At 38.6% G+C, this 21255-nt stretch overlaps 1 protein-coding gene across 1 annotated transcript in view; it reads left to right on the top strand.

Annotated features, from left to right (window-relative positions):
- The window catches only part of MCTP1 (multiple C2 and transmembrane domain containing 1), a 252660-nt gene that overhangs the window by 226344 nt on the left and 5061 nt on the right, over positions 1-21255 (top strand). The window contains 2 exon segments of the mRNA XM_066181289.1: positions 16676-16785; positions 19469-19578. Of these exon segments, the coding sequence (XP_066037386.1) occupies positions 16676-16785; positions 19469-19578 (220 nt within the window).

Here is a 21255-nt window from a genome sequence, read left to right as displayed (position 1 = left end):
AAGTGCTTCAAAAAATAAACCTTCTGTTTTGCTCCATAAGATTAGTCATGGTAGGAAGGGGAAAGCTCAGTGCAACTCTGTCACTGGAATCAGCCAGGGGATTTATGCAATGTAAATGGGATATTAAAAGAGTTGGAAACAAATGGCTATGCAGGAAGGTCTAATAGTTAATAGCCTCTCACCACTGAGCAGATCTCAACCCTTCTGATGCCGGAATCACCTTCTCTGGAGTAGATACTTGTTTTTCTGCCCCCTGTTTCAAGGCAGACATCCTCTGGGGATGGTGGGACCCAGCAGAGGTTCTGCTTTGACAGGTGCCGCTCCCCTTCCTAGGGCAAACAACAAAAAAGTCTTAATGATGGTATTTATTAATATTAATAATATTACATATAATGTCGGTAGAGCTACTAATAAAGAGCTTTAGCCATCTCTCTGTGCTGGGGAGCAGTCACAAAGACAGCTCTGGGAAGGTGCCTAGTCAGATTGTGCTATCTCCAGGAGTCACAGGATTTTCCCTGCATTTCCTTTGTATTATCATAACACAACAGATGTGTCTTCCAGATACTGGAGGGAGATGCTTTGCATGCTACACACATTGGTGCTCCCCTGGTTTTGAGTAAGGCTTGTTAGTGAATTCTCTTGCTTTCTCTCCCTTGTAGCACTATATTAATATTTCCCACCACATTAGTATTTTCAGCTGCACAGGAATCAAGAGCATTAAAATGAAAACAAAGGTGGTGAGATTTTGGGGCCAAGGCAATGCAGTAGGGTGCCCTGTAGGAGCTGTGTGCTCAGGAGTGCCAGCTTCTACTGAGTCTGAAGTCTGAGTGAGGGTGGAGCCTAGTATCTCAAGGGGAGGAAAACATCACTGTACAGTACAGTCGTACTGACTGGTAGTTAGCTGATTTCTACTAAAAAGTAAGCAAGCCAAAACACCCTTGCACCACCACCCCCACCTTCCCCACTGCTGTATTTTGAAGTGTAAAACAAAGGTTCTCATGTGATTTTCATTTTGAAATAGGGTTGAAGGTATTTAGGTATTCAGATTTCCTCTCTTTCCCAAGAATGCCAGAGCTCTTCTAATATGTTTGGTTTGCATGTGCTATTATACAGCTGTGTACTAAAAATTAATCTATTTCAAAGTGTGGATTGGCAGATTTCACCAGAAAGAAATATAAAATAGGTCTTACCAGGATTGGTACAAGTGATTAGTGTTGCAACCATGGGCATGCCAGCCATTCTTAGTCCCAGTTTTCATAACCAGAAAAAAAATACGCAATAAAATTGCACGTTTATTCACCTAGGCTGGGAATGGTTAGCCAAAAGTGTATTTGCAAGGTTTTTTCCTGCTAAAAGAAATCAGTGCTGTCACTGGAAAACACTTTAGTGACCCCATTTGTTCAGAAAGTTCACAGGAAGTTTATTTTTACTATAAGATTGAGGTGTTTTCATATCTGTGCAATCCTTTATAGAAAGTAGTGGACAGTACTTTTCAGTACTGTTTGTCTAGGCTAAAATGTCAGAAGTTCCATGATTCTGTCTACTGATTTCTTGATCTCCTACTACTCCTCTGAAATGTTTTAACAAATATAGAAGTGCCTCATGTAATAAATAGGAAAGGTTTCAGCTGATAGAATCATATAGAATAGTTTAGGTTTGAAGGGACCTTTAAGATCATCCATGCGTATATTGTCTATACTTAATTTTCATAGCAACTTTTGCTCTGTATTCTGGCTCAAACTTGTGTTCAAGTTACAAAATGTATTTTTAAGATGTCATATTTTTGCATGAAATGATGGATAGTTGTCCTGCCTACTAGGAAAATGTGGTGTATGTATTTAATTCTGCTGTTCGTTTTATTAAGTTCTTCATATTAATGCTGCTTTGTCAGTAAGGTCCACTGGTGAGTTTTCCGTTGAATGGAAAAAAATAATTTACTTTTATCAGATTTATTTCTGCCTTTCAAGTTCTTGGAACATTTCTCTCTAACATCTTATAAGAGTAATTAAGAGTCTCAATTTGCTCTCTCTAAACCATTCATTATTTTGAGCATCTTGATTATATTCATTCATCTTCTGTGTAAATTAAAATGTCCTAGTACTTTTTGTTGCGCATCGTCTTAATTTTCCTCACATAATTTCCATTATTTCAAATATCATGTCTGCTTTTCTGAATCTGCATTTTTATTTTTTAATTTGGATTTAGTACTTTAGCTGAAATTATTAGGTTTATCCAATGGCCCTAAGTAAACTACTAGTGTTAGTAATTCAGTTAATTTCACTATTTTCCTCACAAGTTTCACATCACATCTCTGAGTAATTCTGTCACCTCCTAACTGGGCATCTCAACCTTCCTTCTTTTTGATCTAGATTTATAAATATGTTAAACATTGTCTCAATCTTCACAATTAATCTTTCAGTGTATATGTGTAATATGCTCTTTTTCTTCTTACTCCTTGTATTGTAATTTTGATATCCTTTTTCTTTTAGCAACAGCCTAACATTTATTTAAGGCACAATGTGAATTATCATTTGCCTTTTCATCGTTGATTTGACTGCTTTAAAATTCTCAAAAGTTTCAAGATCTTTGTAATAACTAATTTTTAAATTTCAGTGTATTGTACTAGGACTAAAAACAACCTACCCACAGGCCTTGGATTTGAGATGTAATTGCAATTTCTTGCATGTGTATTCGTTATGGAAGACCTTGATGAAGTTTCCATAGAGTTCGTCTGCTTCAAATCAAGTTTTGGTAAAAGAAGTTACAGAAAAAAAATCCACAAAATTAATTATAACAAATTATCAGGACTGGATGGTGTTTGCCTACAAACTCTGAAGGAACCTGGGGAGAAATAGTTGAAACAGTAACAGTATTATATAGGTTCTTGAAGCTTATATAGGTCCAAAATAAGTGGACAAACTCAGGGAAGGAAAAGCCATTGAGAGTAACTTGGAACAAACAGCTGTGGAAACTCCTGCCGCACCATTCTCTGAATGCCTGTGACATATTTGGAGAAGTTGGTATAACTGTTTGACCTTATCGTGCTCATTTCTCTTGACCTTTCTGTTTCTGCACAAGCACCTGTCCACGCCGTGGTGTGCGTGAGCCGTCCTTCCATCTTCTTGATAGCAAAGAACTGTGCTAAAATAGTAATGGCCATTTTTAAGTATCACACAAAGCTGCCACTTTTCAAAAAGCTGTTTTAATCCAGTGGAGTTGCTTATTACAGTCTCTCAGATAATTGTTGTGCCACAAAGTCTAAACACCTCAAGCATCTGTATGTTTAATCCCAAACTGTCAAACTAGAGTTAGCACAGCTTTCTAGAAAAATGGCACCTGCTCTCTTCCATGTTTTCTCTGGGAAAAGTTTGAATATGGTGTCACCTCCTAGGCAGTTGTTTCTGTTAAAAATTTTAAATTTAAATTAAAAATTTATTTCTGATAAAAATTTTACATCACTTTTTTCTGTTTACTTAGTATTGCTGTGCCCCAGATATGACAAAGTGCAGATCTAGGAGAAATAATGAAATCTACAGAAAACAGTCACAAAGGAGAAAAAAAAATATTTTACATTGGCAGCTTTATTCCCTGCTGTTGTTGGACAGCAACTGGGTACTGAGTTTGCAACCAAAGTTGAAAAGCATTTCAACTTTATTTACAAGACAATAAATAATAAAAAGACTACTGAAAGTTGAAGAAGAGAGCTGTCATTGAATTCTTTGAGTGTGGCTGGTGGTTGTTGCTTTTCTGAGTATCACAAAAACAAGCAATGAGCTTAAAATTTTGAAAGAAGCAAGCTTTTTAGGTATGGAGGGGTAATTTGTCCTCTCTGCTGAAAAGTCCTATGTAAATTAAATAGGCTATCCTAAACAGTGTGCACCTTGTTACGGATGATGTGCTATACAACACCCACCACCAGAGCAGCAGTAGTGGAGCTGGAGGAGCAGGAGATGGCACAGTGCTTCTGCATCTGTGGACAGCTGGTGCCAGCAAACCTTTGAAGCTGATGCCACCCTATATGGATCCCTGACAGTTGTGAAAATGATGCAAAAGGATCAGGAATTTAGGAAGGGAGAGAGAGTCTTCAATTCTCTTTACAATTTCCTGTTTTCTCTGCCAAAAATAATTCTGTGTTTAAAGCATCCCCTTTAAGCAGGGATGCATCATGGGTTGAATGCCAGCTCTTTTGCAGCTTTTCAGGCTAAGTGCTGTTGGGTGCCCCTTTTTGCCTATTCTAGAGTCTGTTTCATTCATTCATTTGCTTAATGTCTAATACACGCTCTGAATTGTTAAACAGCAACAATATGTTTGTTTGCTGTCAGCTGCAGGTTTCCCCAGCCCTCCTCATCTGGCATTTGTATATGTGTTGATCTTGGTACTTTGAAGTTTTTAAATAGGCACTGTGCGAGTTAGGAGATGATGGGAAAAAAGGGTGAATGGGGGAAATACATGTCACATGGTGACTGGTTAAAGTATTTTGCTTATTTGTTTCTTCAGGAAAGCAGATAAATTCTGTTGAATGCTTTTTTTTGTCTCATATTAGGTATATCTCAGCTGGGTGGGGTTTTTTTCCTTCTTTAGTTGTAAGATTTAGTATAAATAGTATCATCTGTGACCCAGTATGCTTCCTGTGTCATGAGTGCTCAGTGGCCGAGTTAGTCATTCCTGAAGAATGGCAAATGTTTGTATTTCCTGCCATTTATTTTTTCAACTGTCATTCCAACATTGCAGTAATCATATGGATTTTGTATTTAATTTTAACAACATTTTGCTTTCCTTTTTCCTTCTAAAGCAGCTCCATTCATTATTAGTTCAAGTCAGCAAGTCTTACTATTGAATTCTAGAAGGAAATTCACTTTGAGTGACTGAAGACAAGCTAGCAGCTTTTTCTACATCTTTTATTGTGAAGTAACAGATACCTACATGCAGTGTACAGCCAAAGCCTTTCCCTAAGCTACAAATACTTGTTTTTCTGGGGAAAAAAATAGACATTTGAACAAATAAATGTTTTTGAGCTACTCTTTTTCCTTCTGATGTTGTAATCTGCAGTACATCACCAGAATGTGAGAACCTCTCTCAGTTTTCAGTCAGTGTGATTTACTGTGGTCCAACATAAATATGTGCATTTTTACTTCTGAGAAATTAGCATGCTGAAGCATATTTAAAATTAATGTAGAACAGACTGTTGTAGTGGCCAAACATTAAAATAACATCATTACAAATTACCTTTCATTGTGATTTTTGCATTTTCACAGTACTACCCCATCTTCACTACATGGCTCAGATTTAGATCTTTTCCAAAATTTCAGTAATTCCTAACAAATTAAAAGGGGTGGGGTTTGGTTTGTGGTTGGTATTTTTTCTTTGTATGGTTTTATGTGTGTCTGGGATTTTTGGGAGGCTTTTTCGGGGTTTTGGGGGTTGTGGGGGGGTTTTTTGTTGGGTTGGATTGGGTTGGGGGTTTTTTGGAGTTTTTGTTGGTTTGGTTTGATTTGGGGTTTTTAAATTTTGTTTGGCTTTGGGGCTTTTTTCTGATTTCAGTGAAGTAAGCATAGAAAGAAAATGGGCAATGGAGCACTTTCAGCTTGTTCCCAAGATTTTCTTAAAAGACACACTAGAATTCTTGGTTTTCTCATCATCCTTGCCCACTGTACCACCAGAATATTTGCAGAGTTTTTTTCTAGATGCTGTTTTCTTCCATTTTACATTGCTTTGCCTCAAATGCCAAACTATTTTTCTATGCCGTGTAACTTTCCAAAAGCAGAGTTTGAGCATTTATCCAGGGGAATTATGTAAAAAAAGGAGTGGGTTTGAATGGCTTGTTTTCTCTCTTCCTTCAATTTATCAATTTGATAGATTCCTTCGATAACTGTTCCTGCTGTTTTGAAATGTGTATTTATATATCCACTGTCTTTAGAACATCATGTAATCTTTCCTGCTCTAGTGATCATAGGATTTCTTCTGAGCGAAAGTAAGAGAGACATTGATCATGAGCATGGAATCGTTCTTTTTGATTTTGAAAATACATGGTTCTTTTGACTATCCTTTTCAATCCCAAAGTGCTTTCAAGATTACTTCCTTTAAACATTCAACTCATACCAAGAATGCCAGCCAGATCTCACATACTACTATTTTCATCTTCATTGCTATAGGTTCATGTTTAGAATTAGGTATTTCAGATAATCAGATTTTTTTGCTGGTTTAGCTGAGCTGAGGTCTAATGTTTTTGTTTTCCAGATCATACTTCTAATGATTGATCACTTGACAGCAATCAAGTGTTTAAGATTCTAGGGTATGTTCTTCAAATGGTGTTGGCCATCTGGGCTCTGTTGACCTCAGGATATGGAAGCAACATGCAGCCACAAAGGATTATCTCTCTGTGCAGTTGCTCTTTACAAATAGTAACCCCAGGAAAATGGTTTTATTTATTTTTTCCCATAGCAACTTGCCATTGAGTTAAATCACTGAAATCTAAAAACGTTTGGATTAGTCATTCCAAAGGAGCACTGTTTGGGCAGCAAATACCAACAGTAAAGACATTTCTGTAGTCCTCTGCTCAGCAGAGGCCCAGGCAATTTCATATCAAAGCTATCTGTGCTAGTTTGGGTGAAGACATTTCAGGGGAAGGAACCTCTTGTGATTTCTGTGAACCAAAAACATTAGCAGTCCAAGACGTGATCAGATGAATTTTGAAATACAAAATTACTTTTTTCTGTGTTTGATCTAAAGATGTTGTTAATAGTGGGAGTCTAAGAGAGAAAAAACAGAGCTGTTTGTTTAGGTGCATGACATATTAAGAGTTCTAAGATCACAATATCTTGTCAACACAGGACTGGAAAACTTCAGAGACAGTAAATCTAAATCTAAATGCGGAGTTTGATGCAAAGTGTCCTAGCCCAGTGTGGAGGTAATCTTGAATAGTCAATTTTGTCCTTTGTGCAAAAGCTTTTTTGGCACTGTAATATTTGCAAGGAGAAAATGAAAATTACATTCTACATACACTGAAATATCAAATTAACTTTTACTTCTGCTACATCCAAGTAAAAGTATTTCAGAACTGTAACTAAAATTTTAGATTACTAGCTTCAGCAGTACTGCTGCGTATCAAGTCCCACGTGTGTATAGGCACTTACTGAAAGATAAATTTTCAGGCTAGTTTTAACTTTCAAAACAAGAGTATTGTATTATTTTGATTATTATTTTTGATTATCTTATTGATAATGAGTGGACAACAAAAATGTGTGTGTGTGATTTAGGTAAGCAATGATTATAGATTACCTCAACAACCTCAGTTGTTTCACTAAACTCTATCTTTCAGGGTTCCCTTTCTAGTTTCTCTGTCTGTTTCTTTCATCCCTACCCACATGCAGAATTTTTATACTAGCTGTTATGTCTTGTTTTCATTCCACCATTCTTCCAGGCTGTTGCATATCAAGGTTCTTCTTATTTAAAATAAATCTTTCCAATAAAACTAGCAGGCTCTTTCATTACATTTTGAGGATTATTAGACCCTTGAGATTTAACTTTTGTGTCTTTCATCCCTCACACTTGTGTAACAGCACTCGAAGAGCTGCATTAATGAGTACCTTATTAATTGCAGTTTTGCATTCAGCATAGGGTAAACACATTAGAACCACTGAAATTTACAAATTCAACTGTAAAATCATGGCCAAAGTTTGTTCTTTAGTAGAATACCAGGACTGTATTCTGACTAAATTTTACTTTTGCAGACAGCTGATGCACAATATACCAAGATTTTTGTGTTAGCCTCTTTTAGATTACATTGAGGTGGCTGGGTACAAAAGGGGTATTAATGAGATCACTGTCAAGCTGTTGTTCTGACTCAGGTAAAGTAAGATATTCTCTCTTCTCTTCTTTAAGCATAGTCAAAGGGGTGAGGAAAAAGACATTTGAAAAAAGAATTTCAAGTATTTTAAACATTAACCTAAAACACATTTGTTGTGTGTATTCTAATAATCCCAGTGCTTAACCCTACAGCACCTTAGTTCTATGAGTTTCCTTCCAAAATAAGGCCAAGAAAGGCTTAGCAAAATTTGGCATTGTTGACTTATTGCTCCTGAATCTATCACCATGAACAAATAAGCTTTCACCTTTTTCAAGTTATATATTTGCTTACAGCATATATGAAATTAACACCTCCTAAAGGTTTAGCATTAGTCAAAAACGTATCATGCAAGGAAAATGTAAGTTTTTGGTTTTCCCCACTAGATGGCCCTTTGGTGGAATGGCACCTTGCTCTATAAACTGGCTCTATTGCCTCCATGTTTCTGCCTTTTATCTGGAGTGCTGTCCTTACAGTATTCAAATGTACTGTGAAGGAGAGATCAGGAAGGAAAATATTTAAAAAAAAAGCACCGGGCAACACTATGGAATGTGATACGGAGAAAGAGAAAATAAAGAGCACTAGTAAAAATCTCAATTTTAACATAATTTACATAATTGCCATTACAGTGTTATTTTTTTACTCTGGAAAGCTTGCAGTATCTTCTTTTTCTTTGGAATTATTACTGTAGCTCTTGGCATTTTTCTCCCCAGTTTTATATTTATCTTCTAGCACTGCTGCAGTCCATGAGAAAATCTAATTCATTTACATAGGTGGTACTGCCAAAATGTCACAGAAGGTTCAAAATTATTTTTATCAATTCTCAGTGTAATGTTTGAGGAAGAACAGTTTGTTGTAATATTCACACAGGATCACAGAATTCTTAGGATGGGAAGGGACCTCTGGAGATACCTAGTCCAACCCCACTGCAGGTTGTTCATTCTCACAGGTGGGGTGTCTTCATAACCAGTGAGTCTATCCCAGTCTGGAAACGTGTCCTAAGACGCGAACACAGGGATGGGCAGGATTCCCATATATCCAGAGTGAGATTAAGACACAGAGGTCAAATGTTGATAACCAAAATGATAACACACATTTATTCACTATCAAAGAAAGAGCAAGAAAAAACCCAGAAAAGTAGGAAAAAGTAAAGAATTACAGAAAGCAAGAAGGGCAATCACCGCCAAGAATCTGTGGCATCCTGCGAAGATCCTTCTTTCTTTGTCTATTGGTGAGGAGTGCTCTGACAAAGTCGCTGTGCATTCACTTTTATAGAGGCTAAGTGGTGCTTTATGGCAGCAGCCGTGTGGTTCCAGTCCAGCTTGTGACCATGGACACGATATTCATGGGATCTTCCCATGATATTGTCATGATAGGTGACATACCCAGTTATCTGGCCCTAGAGTTCACTCACCTTTAACAGCAGGGCACATTCACTGCCAGTATCATGGGCATTCACAGCCCATTACCAATGGGTGCTCATGGCCCCTTATCACACCAGGTCTTCAGCTGCAGATCTTATCAGTGGCTGGGCAGTGGTGAAACAAGTGTCTTTAACAGTTCTTTATCAAGTCTTCAGTATTTTACTCCACATGTTTATATAATTTCTGTTGTGCCTACTGCCTCTTGTTTTAAATATGGAATCTTACTAGGCAATAACAGTTTATTGCTTCTTTTTTAATAATCATGATCACAAATATAATTTCTCTCTGTAAAACCCTACTCTTCATTATTATGTGGTATTCGTTAAGTGGTTTTCTCCATATTTTAAAATCCTCAGCCTGATTTCCAATTAGGCATGACCAATTACTTTCAGACCTCATCATCATGGACACATGCTAGCACATAGATTTTAAAGATGACATATGAGCATTTGTAAACAACTGATAGTATCTGAAAAATGTGGTTACTGAACGTTTGGTGCCCAGTAATATGGGTGAAGTTGAAGCCAAAAGTTTAAAATCTCAGTTCTGGTTATCTACATAACCCAGAGATTTGATGTCTGAGGTGAAATGGTCACATCATGACCTCTCCAGATCCCATAGACCATTTAGCTTTACCTCAAGATCTGGTTCCACAGCCAGCTTTAAAATAACAATACCATCATGGTTGTCTGTCCTCCTTCCATTTACCTGAGAATTTGGTTGTAGCAATGAGGAACAAAGACATACAGCCCTCCTCCTTGCTTGCTCGGAAGATCGTTTATTGCAGCAAACCAAGCCATTCTGTGCTCTAAACTTGTCCAAACCAGCATTGGTTGCCTGCTCCTGCAGTGTCACTTTTCACACGTCCCTTTACTCATCCAGCTCTCTGACATGGACATCATGTGGTGTCCATGCATCTCCCCAAACAATCACTGGCTCACGCACGAGGCAACCACACACCAGCCATGCAACCCATTCTCTGGTTACAGAACCTGTTTTTCACCTCACTGTTTGTCAAACCTTTCCCAGAATGCTTTCTGTTGCTCACCGAAAGTGGGCAGGATTTCTTATCTCCCATGTTTGACAAAATAAAAACTTAACTGGGCATCCGTCACCAGATCTGACACCTTTTGATAGAGATTCAGTAGACTTTAGGGAGATCAAATGCCTCCAGAGCTGAAACAGTGTTGGCTTACTATCTTCTTCTTTGTGCGTTTCACAGAAAACAGTGGTTAGGGTTTGGAAGGTACTTACTGAGTTGGGGTTTTGAGCAGTGGCCAGACCATACACCTGTATTTCACAGTCTGTGTCTTTATGTTTTTCTGGGCAGTACTAATGACTCCTGTCAGTAAAGGACTAATGCATTCACTACTCACTACTTCTGGGTCTGTTTCATCAGTCCACGGGGGAAGTCTGCCAGTGTTAGAGCCCTGTGTATAGCTGAGTCTCCTGCTGAGGGATGATGTGGGTACCTATTTATGGACTCTACTTTGGACACCAATTATTAGTTGAAGTAATCTGAAGAGTTTTCTCAAAGAAACTTCTGTTTAAGCAATAGAGATTTTTTTGGCTTGTTATTAAAAGTCAAGGACAATTAGAGGGGTTCTGTACTGATAGCAGCAGGGCTGTACTTTTACTGCCACAGGTGACAGAGCCTAGAAGGCTTGATGGTTGAGGTGTTTTTGGATGCCTGTGTGTAGGGGATGGGATCAGGCCTTGCCCTGGTAGGCCAGTGAACTGCTCCACACCCTTCATTCTTAGAGCTAGTATCGCGGCCTGGCAGAGCTGCCAACGATGGCACACTCGAGACAGGGCTCCACTCTACCTTAAGCCAACTCCTGGGTGGCCAGATGGCTCTCCAAATGACCCACCTGGGAGGAGGGCCCACAAAAGCCAAGAGGTATTTAAGGCTAAGCAGGAGGCTGGCATATGTCTTCACCCCACCTGCTCTTGGAGTTTCTATCTTGGCATTTCTATCTGAGCATCACTGGAACCCAATAGCTGAGAGCTACATGTGTCCTTTTCTATATCTTTTCTGTCTTTCTCGCTTTTTTCTTCCAATTCCCTCTTGTTGGAACATTTTAAGTAACTTAACATTGAACAGGTTTTAAGCTTGCTAAGTTGGATGGGCCAAGTTAATGCCCAAGTGTTTTATATTGGTTGGATGTTTGTCATGAGTTTTGTAAAGAGCATATTATTCTGTTCCATCTGGGTGGAGCAGAATTGCTTATCTTTGCCCAAATGGGTCAGTGTCACTTATCAGATGGTGGAGTGCTACTTATCTCTCTTCATTATTTCACTACTTCCATGGGAATGTCTTCTGCTAATGGACCATTAAGAGCTCATCAATGACATGACGCATTACACTGCACTATTGTAAGCTGCGCCACACAGGGAGGAGCAGCCAAACCATCCTAACCTAGATAAAAAGAAGCCACAGTCCCCCTTGGTATGCAGTTTTCCCACCGGATCCCTGGAGGAAGACCGGAGCCATCTCACCATTACTGGACCCTTTTTCTTCAACAGGACCATCTCTACTCCAACAGAACCACATCTGCCACTCCAGGAGGGCTTGTTTTGGACTGCTTCCAACACCCTGACCAACAGGGTGTCAGGTTGTATTTCTGACTCTGTCAGGGTTTTTCTAGGATTTCTTATTTGTTTATTTGTCTGCTTATTCTTCTGTACTACAACATCTGTATTTTTATATCCCTAGTAAAGAACTGCTATACCTGTTCCCAGAAACTTTGCTTGACAGCCTTTTAATTGCAAATTTATGATAATTTGGAAAAGGGGGGGAGGGGCTTACATTTTAAAGGAGAGTCCAACCCTCCCTGGCAGATGCCTGTCTATCTAAACCAAGACAATGTTGTACTAAATTTTTTGCCCAAATTCTCTGCTTTTTCTACAGTTTGCCAGTGAACTTTTGTCTTTTTTTCGAACTCTTGTGAATATCTGGTTTGCATTTCTCCCATGCATCTAACCCAGAGTAGAGGAACCACTGTAAAGTCCTTTGTTTGGGGCCTTACAGCAGGTAAGCCATGACCCAGGCAAACAAGAGTTCATGTGTCATCTGGTGGGCAAGTGGCAGGACCATGATGGTGTACCAGTGCTGATACTGTATCCACTCTCTGTGTCTATTGCAAGTTAGTCTGGCTTTGCCTTGGTTGCTCTGGTGTGTGCAGGGGTGGTCTATCATACCAGCTGGGGCAATGAGGCTTGTTTTGGGAAGATCCATCTGGAGTCTTTTTCCCAGGCACCAACTTCAAAAATTTCAGCATTTGCTTCTATTCTCAAAACTCTCCTCTTATGATCTGTGCCTTTCTCTCCAAATTAGAAGTTACTAGTAGGACAGTTATCCACCATAAAATATTCAGAGTATTATTCTCTGTACTTGAAACTCTTCTTTTTTTCCCTTTCTTTTCCAGCTCTCCCACTTTCCCGGTCATTTGAAATGTTTGTTTTTTAAATGCACTTTCACGTGGGGAGGATAGAGGTTTGGGGTACAGATAAAATCCTTTCCAAAATAACCCTATTTTGTCAGAGGGTTGGAAGAACATTACGTTGAATAAAAAGACTCATGCAACATGGACTTTATTTAGGAATTGGTGTAAATTTGCTCGACATAGTCTAGAGCTAGTCATTTACTTTGTTTTGCTTTGGTTTCATCAAAAGGAAAATATAGTTCTGGCTGAAAATGAGTATGTAAATGTTAAGTATTACTATTCGCCAAACAGCATATCAATCTTCAGTCTACAATTTCCTGTGGAAGAGGAGGAGGACTTCATCTCAGTCTTTATTTTGGGTTCATACCCTTTTTAAAATTCTGGTCAGACCATCAACATCAATTTTATTTCTGCTTTCACAGTTTGTGCTCACAACCATGCCCTAGCAAATCTCCTGGTTTTCAGATACCTTAAGTCTACTGCAAACAAATCACACAATTGAAATAGTAATAAAGCTCTGTATTAAGCTTTGTTAGCTTTGTATTATAATTTTTATCTACTATTTAAATGACAATTAGGTCCAGAAAATTGGCAGTTGTAGTTATGCAAATGATGAAATTGATTCCAGTCATGGCCCATCTTCAGGGCCCCAGAACTCTCTTGTTGAGTCCATTAAAGGAGCTTATGGGTTGGTTTTTTCTTTTACCCGGAGTTAGACACAAAGGAAGAATACTCACAAGATATTTCTCAAGAGTCAAAACAACAAAAACTTTACTGGCAACTTCAGAAAATCAGAGAACTTTGGCAAAGGTTTAAAGCAACACTGAATCTACATAAAGCACTTCACAAAGCATTAATTTAGCAAGCTCCAAGTCCATTCAACCTGACAAACTCCAACCCATCTGATTTTAAGTTACTTAGGCTTCAAGAAGAAGGAATTGGAAGAAAAAGAACAAAGAGAAAGACAGAAGAGATACAGAAAAGAGCAAATATAACTACCACTGCTGGCTCCAGTGATCAAGATATGCCTACCTCATGCTCTGGCATGAGTACCCTTTGGCTTTCCTGGGCCCTTCCCCCAGGTGGGACATCTGGTAGCCACTCTGCGGCTGGGTTAGGGGCTCCAGGGGCAGGTTTGGAAAATTGTCTCCACTGCAGGGCTGGGATACAGGCTCAAGAGGATGGGGTGGATGGAGCAATACACCACCTCAACAGGGCAAGGTTTGGCTTACCCCTTACGCCACAGGTGCAACTGAAATGTTTCAAGCTAGCAATCTCCTCCAGTCTTTCACACCATATTTCTCTGGAAAGCAAATGCCAGTAGTGTTTGAAAAATTAATTATTAAGAACCTTGGTTTAGTTTCGGTAGCTCATATGTTGTATTTGATAACACGGCATCTTGCTGGAAGAAAATAAGTGCTGTTTTTCTGTAGCCCAGCTTATTTTTTACACAAATATTTGAAACAGGAAATAAAAACCAGTTAATAGTTGTAGGACATGTGGGTATAGTTTAAGTAAAGATGAACCATGATCCTTCTGACCACCTCCCCTTTCCTGTGCTGTTTTGTCTAATCCTGCCTCAGAGTATGTCAAAAAATTTCCTTTAAGCTCAGAAGGTGCAGTGGGTTGGAAATAGTGATCCTTTCTCTGTCTCTTTCTGTCTTTATGGTTTTTGTGGGAAATGATTCAAAACTGATATATTTTTGGATTGTCTGGTTCTGGCTAGGACAGGATAAATTTTTGCAGTGGCCAGGAGGGGACATACATGTCTGTAACACAGAATTTATTTTCTACCGTCTCACATCGTTGTTGGAGGCAGGGGAAAGGGATTCTCTTCCAGGAAGAGGGGTTCCTTTTGGTTGAGTAAGTGTGGCTCTGGCTCCAAGCCAGAGGGAGCGGTCAGGGTGATGTGGCTGCAATCTGGTTGGGCTCTGCAGAGAGCATTTCACATGTAAATCACTCTCTCTCTTGTGTACACTTTTGTTTTTAATATTGTCACTGTTGTTCATTTCCTTATCTCATTGCAGTTCCCAGTAAATTGTTTTTATCTCAACCACAATTTTTTGTGTCTCCAGTTCTCCTCTCCAGCCCACCATGGGAGTGGGGAGGGAGAAGGAGTGAGCATGCAGCAGCAGGATTTGGAAAGTTTCAGTGGGAGCACTAAATTGGAGAGTGCCATTCTTAAATCTTGACATGAATAAAGGTACAAATTTATCATGTAAAATACTTATAAATTAAGACAGCCTCAGGACTTTTGAATGTATCCCCACTTGAGTTCTGGATATGCAGACAAAGGGTACTGGTTTTGTTAGAGTGACATAATTCTTTTCTCACACAAGTTAATTATAAATCAAAATAAATTTACATAGAGAGCAGAATCTCTTAAACAAAATTGAAGAGGCAAGGGATATACATATTCAGAAAGCAGAAAAATACTGGTATGGCTTATTGTTCACTTCTGCTATACAAGAAAACATTATAGTGGAAGTATGTGTTTTACATGAGGGAATTGAGCAGATGCCTATTTCCTGATGACAAATTAAACATGCTGGATATATAATGCGCAACTTCAGAAACTGTATACCTGAGGAGAATAATGGTGTCATTGCAAAGACTTCAAGAATGCAGTAAATATTAAGGAAAAACCTTATATAAATGACCCTGTGTTGCTATGCAACACTGGATGCAGTTGATAACACTGATTCTGATCCATTGTGGTCATTCTCAGAAAAAAAAAGTATTTCTTTATGGTATAATAATTATTAATCTTACGTGAGGATTTAAGGTCTTTCACATTACCTGAGAAACTGATGGTTTTGCTTTGTCTAGAGTGCTTGGTTTATAAATTACACTTAATCACTGAAAGTAGTTTTCTAATCTCTGTCTGTCTGCTTCTCTCGTGGTTGCTTTTTAGATAATCTGTGTTTTCTAACTAAATACTTTCAAACATCTTCACAGGTAATCTTGACAACATCGTTGCAAAACCAGTGATGTTGAAATGATTAAATGATAAATCATGTTTTCTTCCAATCCAATTTATTAAGATAGCAAAAATGTCAACACGATGAGTGAACAAATATACTGTCTGATAGTTATGCATCAGGGGAAGAAAAGAAAGATCAAATGCAACATATATTTCTTAGATGCTAAACTTTGGAGTCAGTGACAGAGATTGTTGTATCATGGTTTGCGATGACAAAAAAGTTTCTTTAATGAAATATTTTCCTAGGAGTACAAAATTTTCTTTCCATTTCTTATTTTCAGAAAACAATAATCACATTCAAACAATATAGGGTAATATGGCAACAAGCCATTGGAAATGTTGAACATAACCTTCTGGCTCATCTGTAATCTGTAAAAAATGAAGAAAAACTTCCCCCTCCCCCCTCGTCCCCCATGGTTATATTTCATTTTAATCCCATTTAACTAGCATTATTAGTGGATTTGATGCTGCAAACATGTCTGGATTTAGAGATAAATATTTGGGGGGAAAAGAACAGCGCTCTCTCTCTATAGGAGCTGAGTTTTTCTGGTTTCTTGCTCAGAGCCTTCCACCAGAAATTTTTATTTTCCTATGCCTACATCAGCTCAAGAACCAGCATATCAACAAACTGTCTTTAATTCCACTTTATGACTCTAGTCACTTGAAAGACCACACAACATACAAGGTTGGTACCTTCAGCATTTTTAAAACATAGAGACCTGGCTTATTCAAATATGTGTTTAGAAACTAATGCAGTGACAGACAAAGTTGCATGGAGCTTGGTATATATACCAAATCAAATGTATTGCAATAAGCACTGTTTACAGGACAAGAAATCATTTTCTTATTGCCAGGTTTTACCAGTTCCTTTTACATGAATCTGTAACACAGGACCCTTTGAAACTTAACTGATGGCAACACAATCCTTTTCCTACAGCCAGAAATTCTTTTACTCAACTACTCCTATTCTTTTATTTAGGACAGTGAAAAGAAAGGATTTATGAATAGACTTTATGCCATTCAGGAGGTGTGTGTCACTGTGCAGAATATCCTAGATGAAATCGCCTCCTTTGGTGAAAGGATCAAGAAGTAAGTGCTGACACAGGTGCTGGATTGTTCTCCAACACCCTAATATCTTTTCCATCAAGAGATACAAAATGTTAGTCTTTTACTTACTTATTCTGGGGGAGTCCATAATTCAAACTCATCTATATTTACTTTGCTTTATGGGGGCCCTCAGTCAGTGGAAATTCTGTCATATTAATTCCGGAGTTTAGAATTATATTAATTAGGACAAAATCCAGAAGTAAAGTTCTTAAGTAAAACAGAAAGAGGTCGTGTGGTCGTTATTTAAAAGCAATAATAAAAAATGCAAATCTGATAAAGGAAATAAGCAGAACTGAATAGTGGTTTCGTATTTTAACGATGTGCACATGTTCACTTGCTGGAAGTTTTATTTATAGGTCAGCAAAACCTTTCCTTTAGAGTATTTGTGATTTGTAACACCTAATATATAATATATAAAAATAGCCAACAAATTTAGACATTAAGAAAGAGAGGTTCTGAGATTTACTGCAGGAAATGCTATTGTGTATTTCTGGCATGGTCAGTGGAGAGCAGCACGAGGTTTATAACTTGAGGTCAGACAGGTTCCAGAAAGACACTCTCCAACTGTCAGCTGCAAAGCATGGAGAGGATTGACCTGGTGATCTGCACCTTGAAAGCCAAGAGCATCTCACCACTATCCATTTCACTTTCAGATGTGAATTTTAGGAAAGCTATGCCTTGGGTGAAGGTCAGTCTGCAGCAGTCCTGAGGATCATCTCTAACGTTGTCCTGTTCTGTTTTTATGATGAGGAGATTGCCATTTATGCATTTAAGAACAAAGTCCCTAATAGGAAAGCCTGGGAAAGTGTTCCCATAGGGGCAATTCCAAGCAGGCTGTGTTCACAGCAGGACAGGCAGGTGCAAGTATATTGCATCACACAAGTTCTCCAGTTAGAAAAATAAGTCAGTCTCTGAAAAAAGTCGTTTATCAAAAGGCTATTCATGGAAGTTGTCTTGATGATTAAGTAGTTCTAATTGTGCATTTTGGAGGTCGGGTTTATTCTATTATATACCAGATGAGAGCTACAGAATTTTGTAAACTGAGTGAGACTATAAATCTTTGTAATTTGCTCCTAAAACTATAATGGGAAACCTGTGCTGAATTGTGTTAACACAGCCCATAAGGAGCTTTGCTAAGTGAGGAGCCATGCTCCCACACATCATGGTGTGTCTGTGATCCATTGCACAAAGCCGAGTCACAGGAACATGAGCAGACCCTCAACCTTCTGTTCATCCCAAATGTGTACAGAAAAGGGGAAAAGAGCAGGTGTCCCCTGAGGATAAAAGGAGGCATCCTAGACTAAGTGACACTAGCATAGTATTAGTGGAGACATGTCAAAATTGCCAGGGCAAAAAGAAAACAGTAAACACAGGAAGCCAGAGCTCATTATGAAAAATATGGCTTGCAATTCAGATGGTTGCAATTATGCATCTAGAGAAGCCAAAATAATGTAATCACATTGACTGAGAATGTAGCTAGTAGTAATATTTTAAAGTGTATCATGAGACTATTTGGATTTAAAGCCACATTTTCCTTCTGGATAAATGTCATGCAACACTTTTGAGATGGCAGTGCCCTCATGGAACAAATCCACTGAGCCAAGCTCCCCTTAACCAATGTTCCTATGGGACATGTGTATAAAATTATCATCTGGTCTTTCTCTCTTCACTGAACACAGGGGTTGGAAAGCCACAGCACCCTTTTTCAAGATCCATTAACTCTCCCTTCCTCACACCTCAAGTTTTCAGAATATGGTGACCAGCAGAGTTTTATCAGAATAGAGTCTGGGACCATTAGTGAGGATGTTTTTATCTGTGACTTTTTTTGAAAAGGTAATATCCTGAAACTTTGATGGGATCCCAGAAATTCTCTTCCTTTATTCATAGATAAATAATCTTTACACATTTCAGGGTGTTGTATTATCTTTTTTGTTTTTCTTTTGACATCCAGAGGGTTTTTATTCTTCTGTCAGCCACTGCTGTTGTGTTATCCTTGTCTTCATGACTAACTGCTCTATCCCCTCCTTTTATTTTTCCTTAGCCCTCTCCTTCTTAAGCACATGGATGAGTTTCCACCTTTGCACAGTCATACACTTGCCTTTTCCTTTTCCCCCAAAGCTAGAAGGCATCTGGCTGAGGAGTGCACCTATACTTCAGACAGAGGGGAATGTCCCTGTTCAGCCTTTAACTGCTTGTGCGGTCCTTACAGTGGAATAGCGAAGAGATAAAACAAGGAAGCCTTAGCAGTACTCTTTCAACTATTGTATCCTACTCTACCATGGTGTTGAGAAGGGAATGTAGATTCCCAGGACGAGTTCATTTGGGGAGTAGGGAGCTCTGTGGGTTTTGCCTGATGCTGAAACAGGGGTTAGACATTCAGATTTTTGAAAGGAAGAGCAATGATTCATCTGGCAGGTGTGCACTGCTGGGCTGGGAGAGGTGAAATTCACCAGGCAAGTGGACAAAGCCAGTCCCTCCTTTCATTTCCACTGACAGTGGGTCCAAGCCCAGGCGCTCCCTGATGAATGACAAATGCATCCGTGCCGTCATTAGTAGACTCAGTTTGTTTTCCCTGATGGAAAACGACACTTCTCCCTTTGTCCTTTGCTCTTTCATTGGCTTTGTTGGCTGACCTCAGTTCTGACTTTTGTTAATTTTTCTTTAGTACTTTCAACTGGACTGTCCCATTTCTAAGCTGGCTGGCAATTGTTGCCCTCTCTGTGTTCACAGTCATCCTGTATTTCATTCCACTGAGATACATTGTCCTTGTCTGGGGTAAGTAAAGCCATTTTAAACTGTCTGTACCACTTTAAAAACCTGGTTTTTGATGGATGACACTGACAGTACTTTTTGGTATTTATGGTCATGAAGCTGCCCTTTGATGGAATTAGGCATGTTAGTTAAAAATTGCAACAGTGTAAATATTTAGGCCCACCTGCAAAATGCATTTTTCTTGGCTAGCATTCTAGACTTAATCATACTGTAAACCTGTAGCCATGAGGATTCTTCATTTATCAAAGTGTAGCTTTGTCTAGATATTATTCTGATTTATTTTCACCACTTATACACAAACAGAGGTATTTCAATCTATATGGTGCATTTAGGACAATACGCCTTTTTTACTGCAGCACTTTATCTTGTGAAAGTGTATGCAAACATAGCAGCAAGAAACCTGTTTAGGGGTCACCTTTAGTTAGACAGAAAGTAATAGGTGGTATTTGGCTGGTTGATAATGAACAGAAACTCTTGGCAGGTAGGGGAATGAATTATGATTGATCCAAACTTTCACTGCTTGTGCTTGTATCTGTTCTTTATGCTGAATTTAAAAAACTACTTTTACCACATGTGTTGTAAATAATGCTCCAGATTTTCAATTGTATATCTTTTCATACATCTTACATCAGCAGCAGTTGTACCCTTACCCAGTAGCACAGACTTATGAAGAGCACAGTCTCAGTTACATCAGTGGCTGCATTTTCTTTCTGAAGAGAGAATAGCAATCACACTTTCGTGAAAAACTTTTGAATTCAGGGTAATTCAGCATAAAACCATTGAACTGACTCCAAAGAATTTCGGGTTTTTTTATCAGTCAGTATTAGTTATTTTCTTAGAATATTTTCTCAAATGATGATAGCTGAAGCAATAAAGAGGATATGAACAAAAGTATTTCTACAGAACTAACAAAAGCAAGCATATCGGCTTTCTTTCTTTCCTGCCTTTGATTTCTACTTACTCCCCCATACCGTGCATCACTTAAGTGTAACCCAAACTCGTAGTTAGTTCTCAAAATTTCATTTCTTCTAGCACACAAACAGAAAGTTTGAAGTATTTGTTTGTGTCTTTTTCTGTCATTTTTCAGACAGGTCTGTCATCTTGCCTTTTTTACATCAGGTTTGTTACAATAACCTGAGATATACCTCTCCGAGATCCACAGAACTGTAGAGCCAGAACTGTTCTTTTAAAAGCTCATGACTCATACCCCTGGAAGTGTCACACTCCCACAGAAATATCTCTGTTTCAGGTTAGGCAGAGTCTCAACTCTCAAGCCTCCCAAACCATGGATAGATAGCATAAGCATAAATTATTATAAATGCACTTTGCAGTCTCTTTATCTCTTCCCTCCCATGCCTTCAAGTTATGTAGGCTATGTAGATAGAACTTCAAGCCCGTTTGTTCACTAAAGGTTTCAACTCTACATTTTTCTCCTACATTTCAGTTCAGGTGACTTCTTATTCAGCAAGTATATGCGGATCCCTTATTTAGGAACTTTTTTCTCTTGCATCATGACAGGAGATCAGACAGGTACTGCATAGATGCAGGTTCCACAGTCCAGACCTCCTCAGGATGAAATGAATTCTCACAGAGCCATGTCATGCTGGGCATAGCTCTGAGCAGCTGTCCCTTCAAAAACTGCAGTATTCCAAACACCTACCTGTTTTCTCCATCCCTGCG

Source organism: Chamaea fasciata, unplaced genomic scaffold (genome assembly GCF_029207755.1).
Source record: "Chamaea fasciata isolate MVZ Bird 193981 ecotype frontalis unplaced genomic scaffold, bChaFas1.0.hap1 SCAF_4, whole genome shotgun sequence".
NCBI lineage: Eukaryota > Metazoa > Chordata > Aves > Passeriformes > Sylviidae > Chamaea > Chamaea fasciata.
The sequence above is the reverse complement of the archived record's forward strand: the minus strand, read 5'-3'. Positions and strand labels throughout refer to the sequence as shown.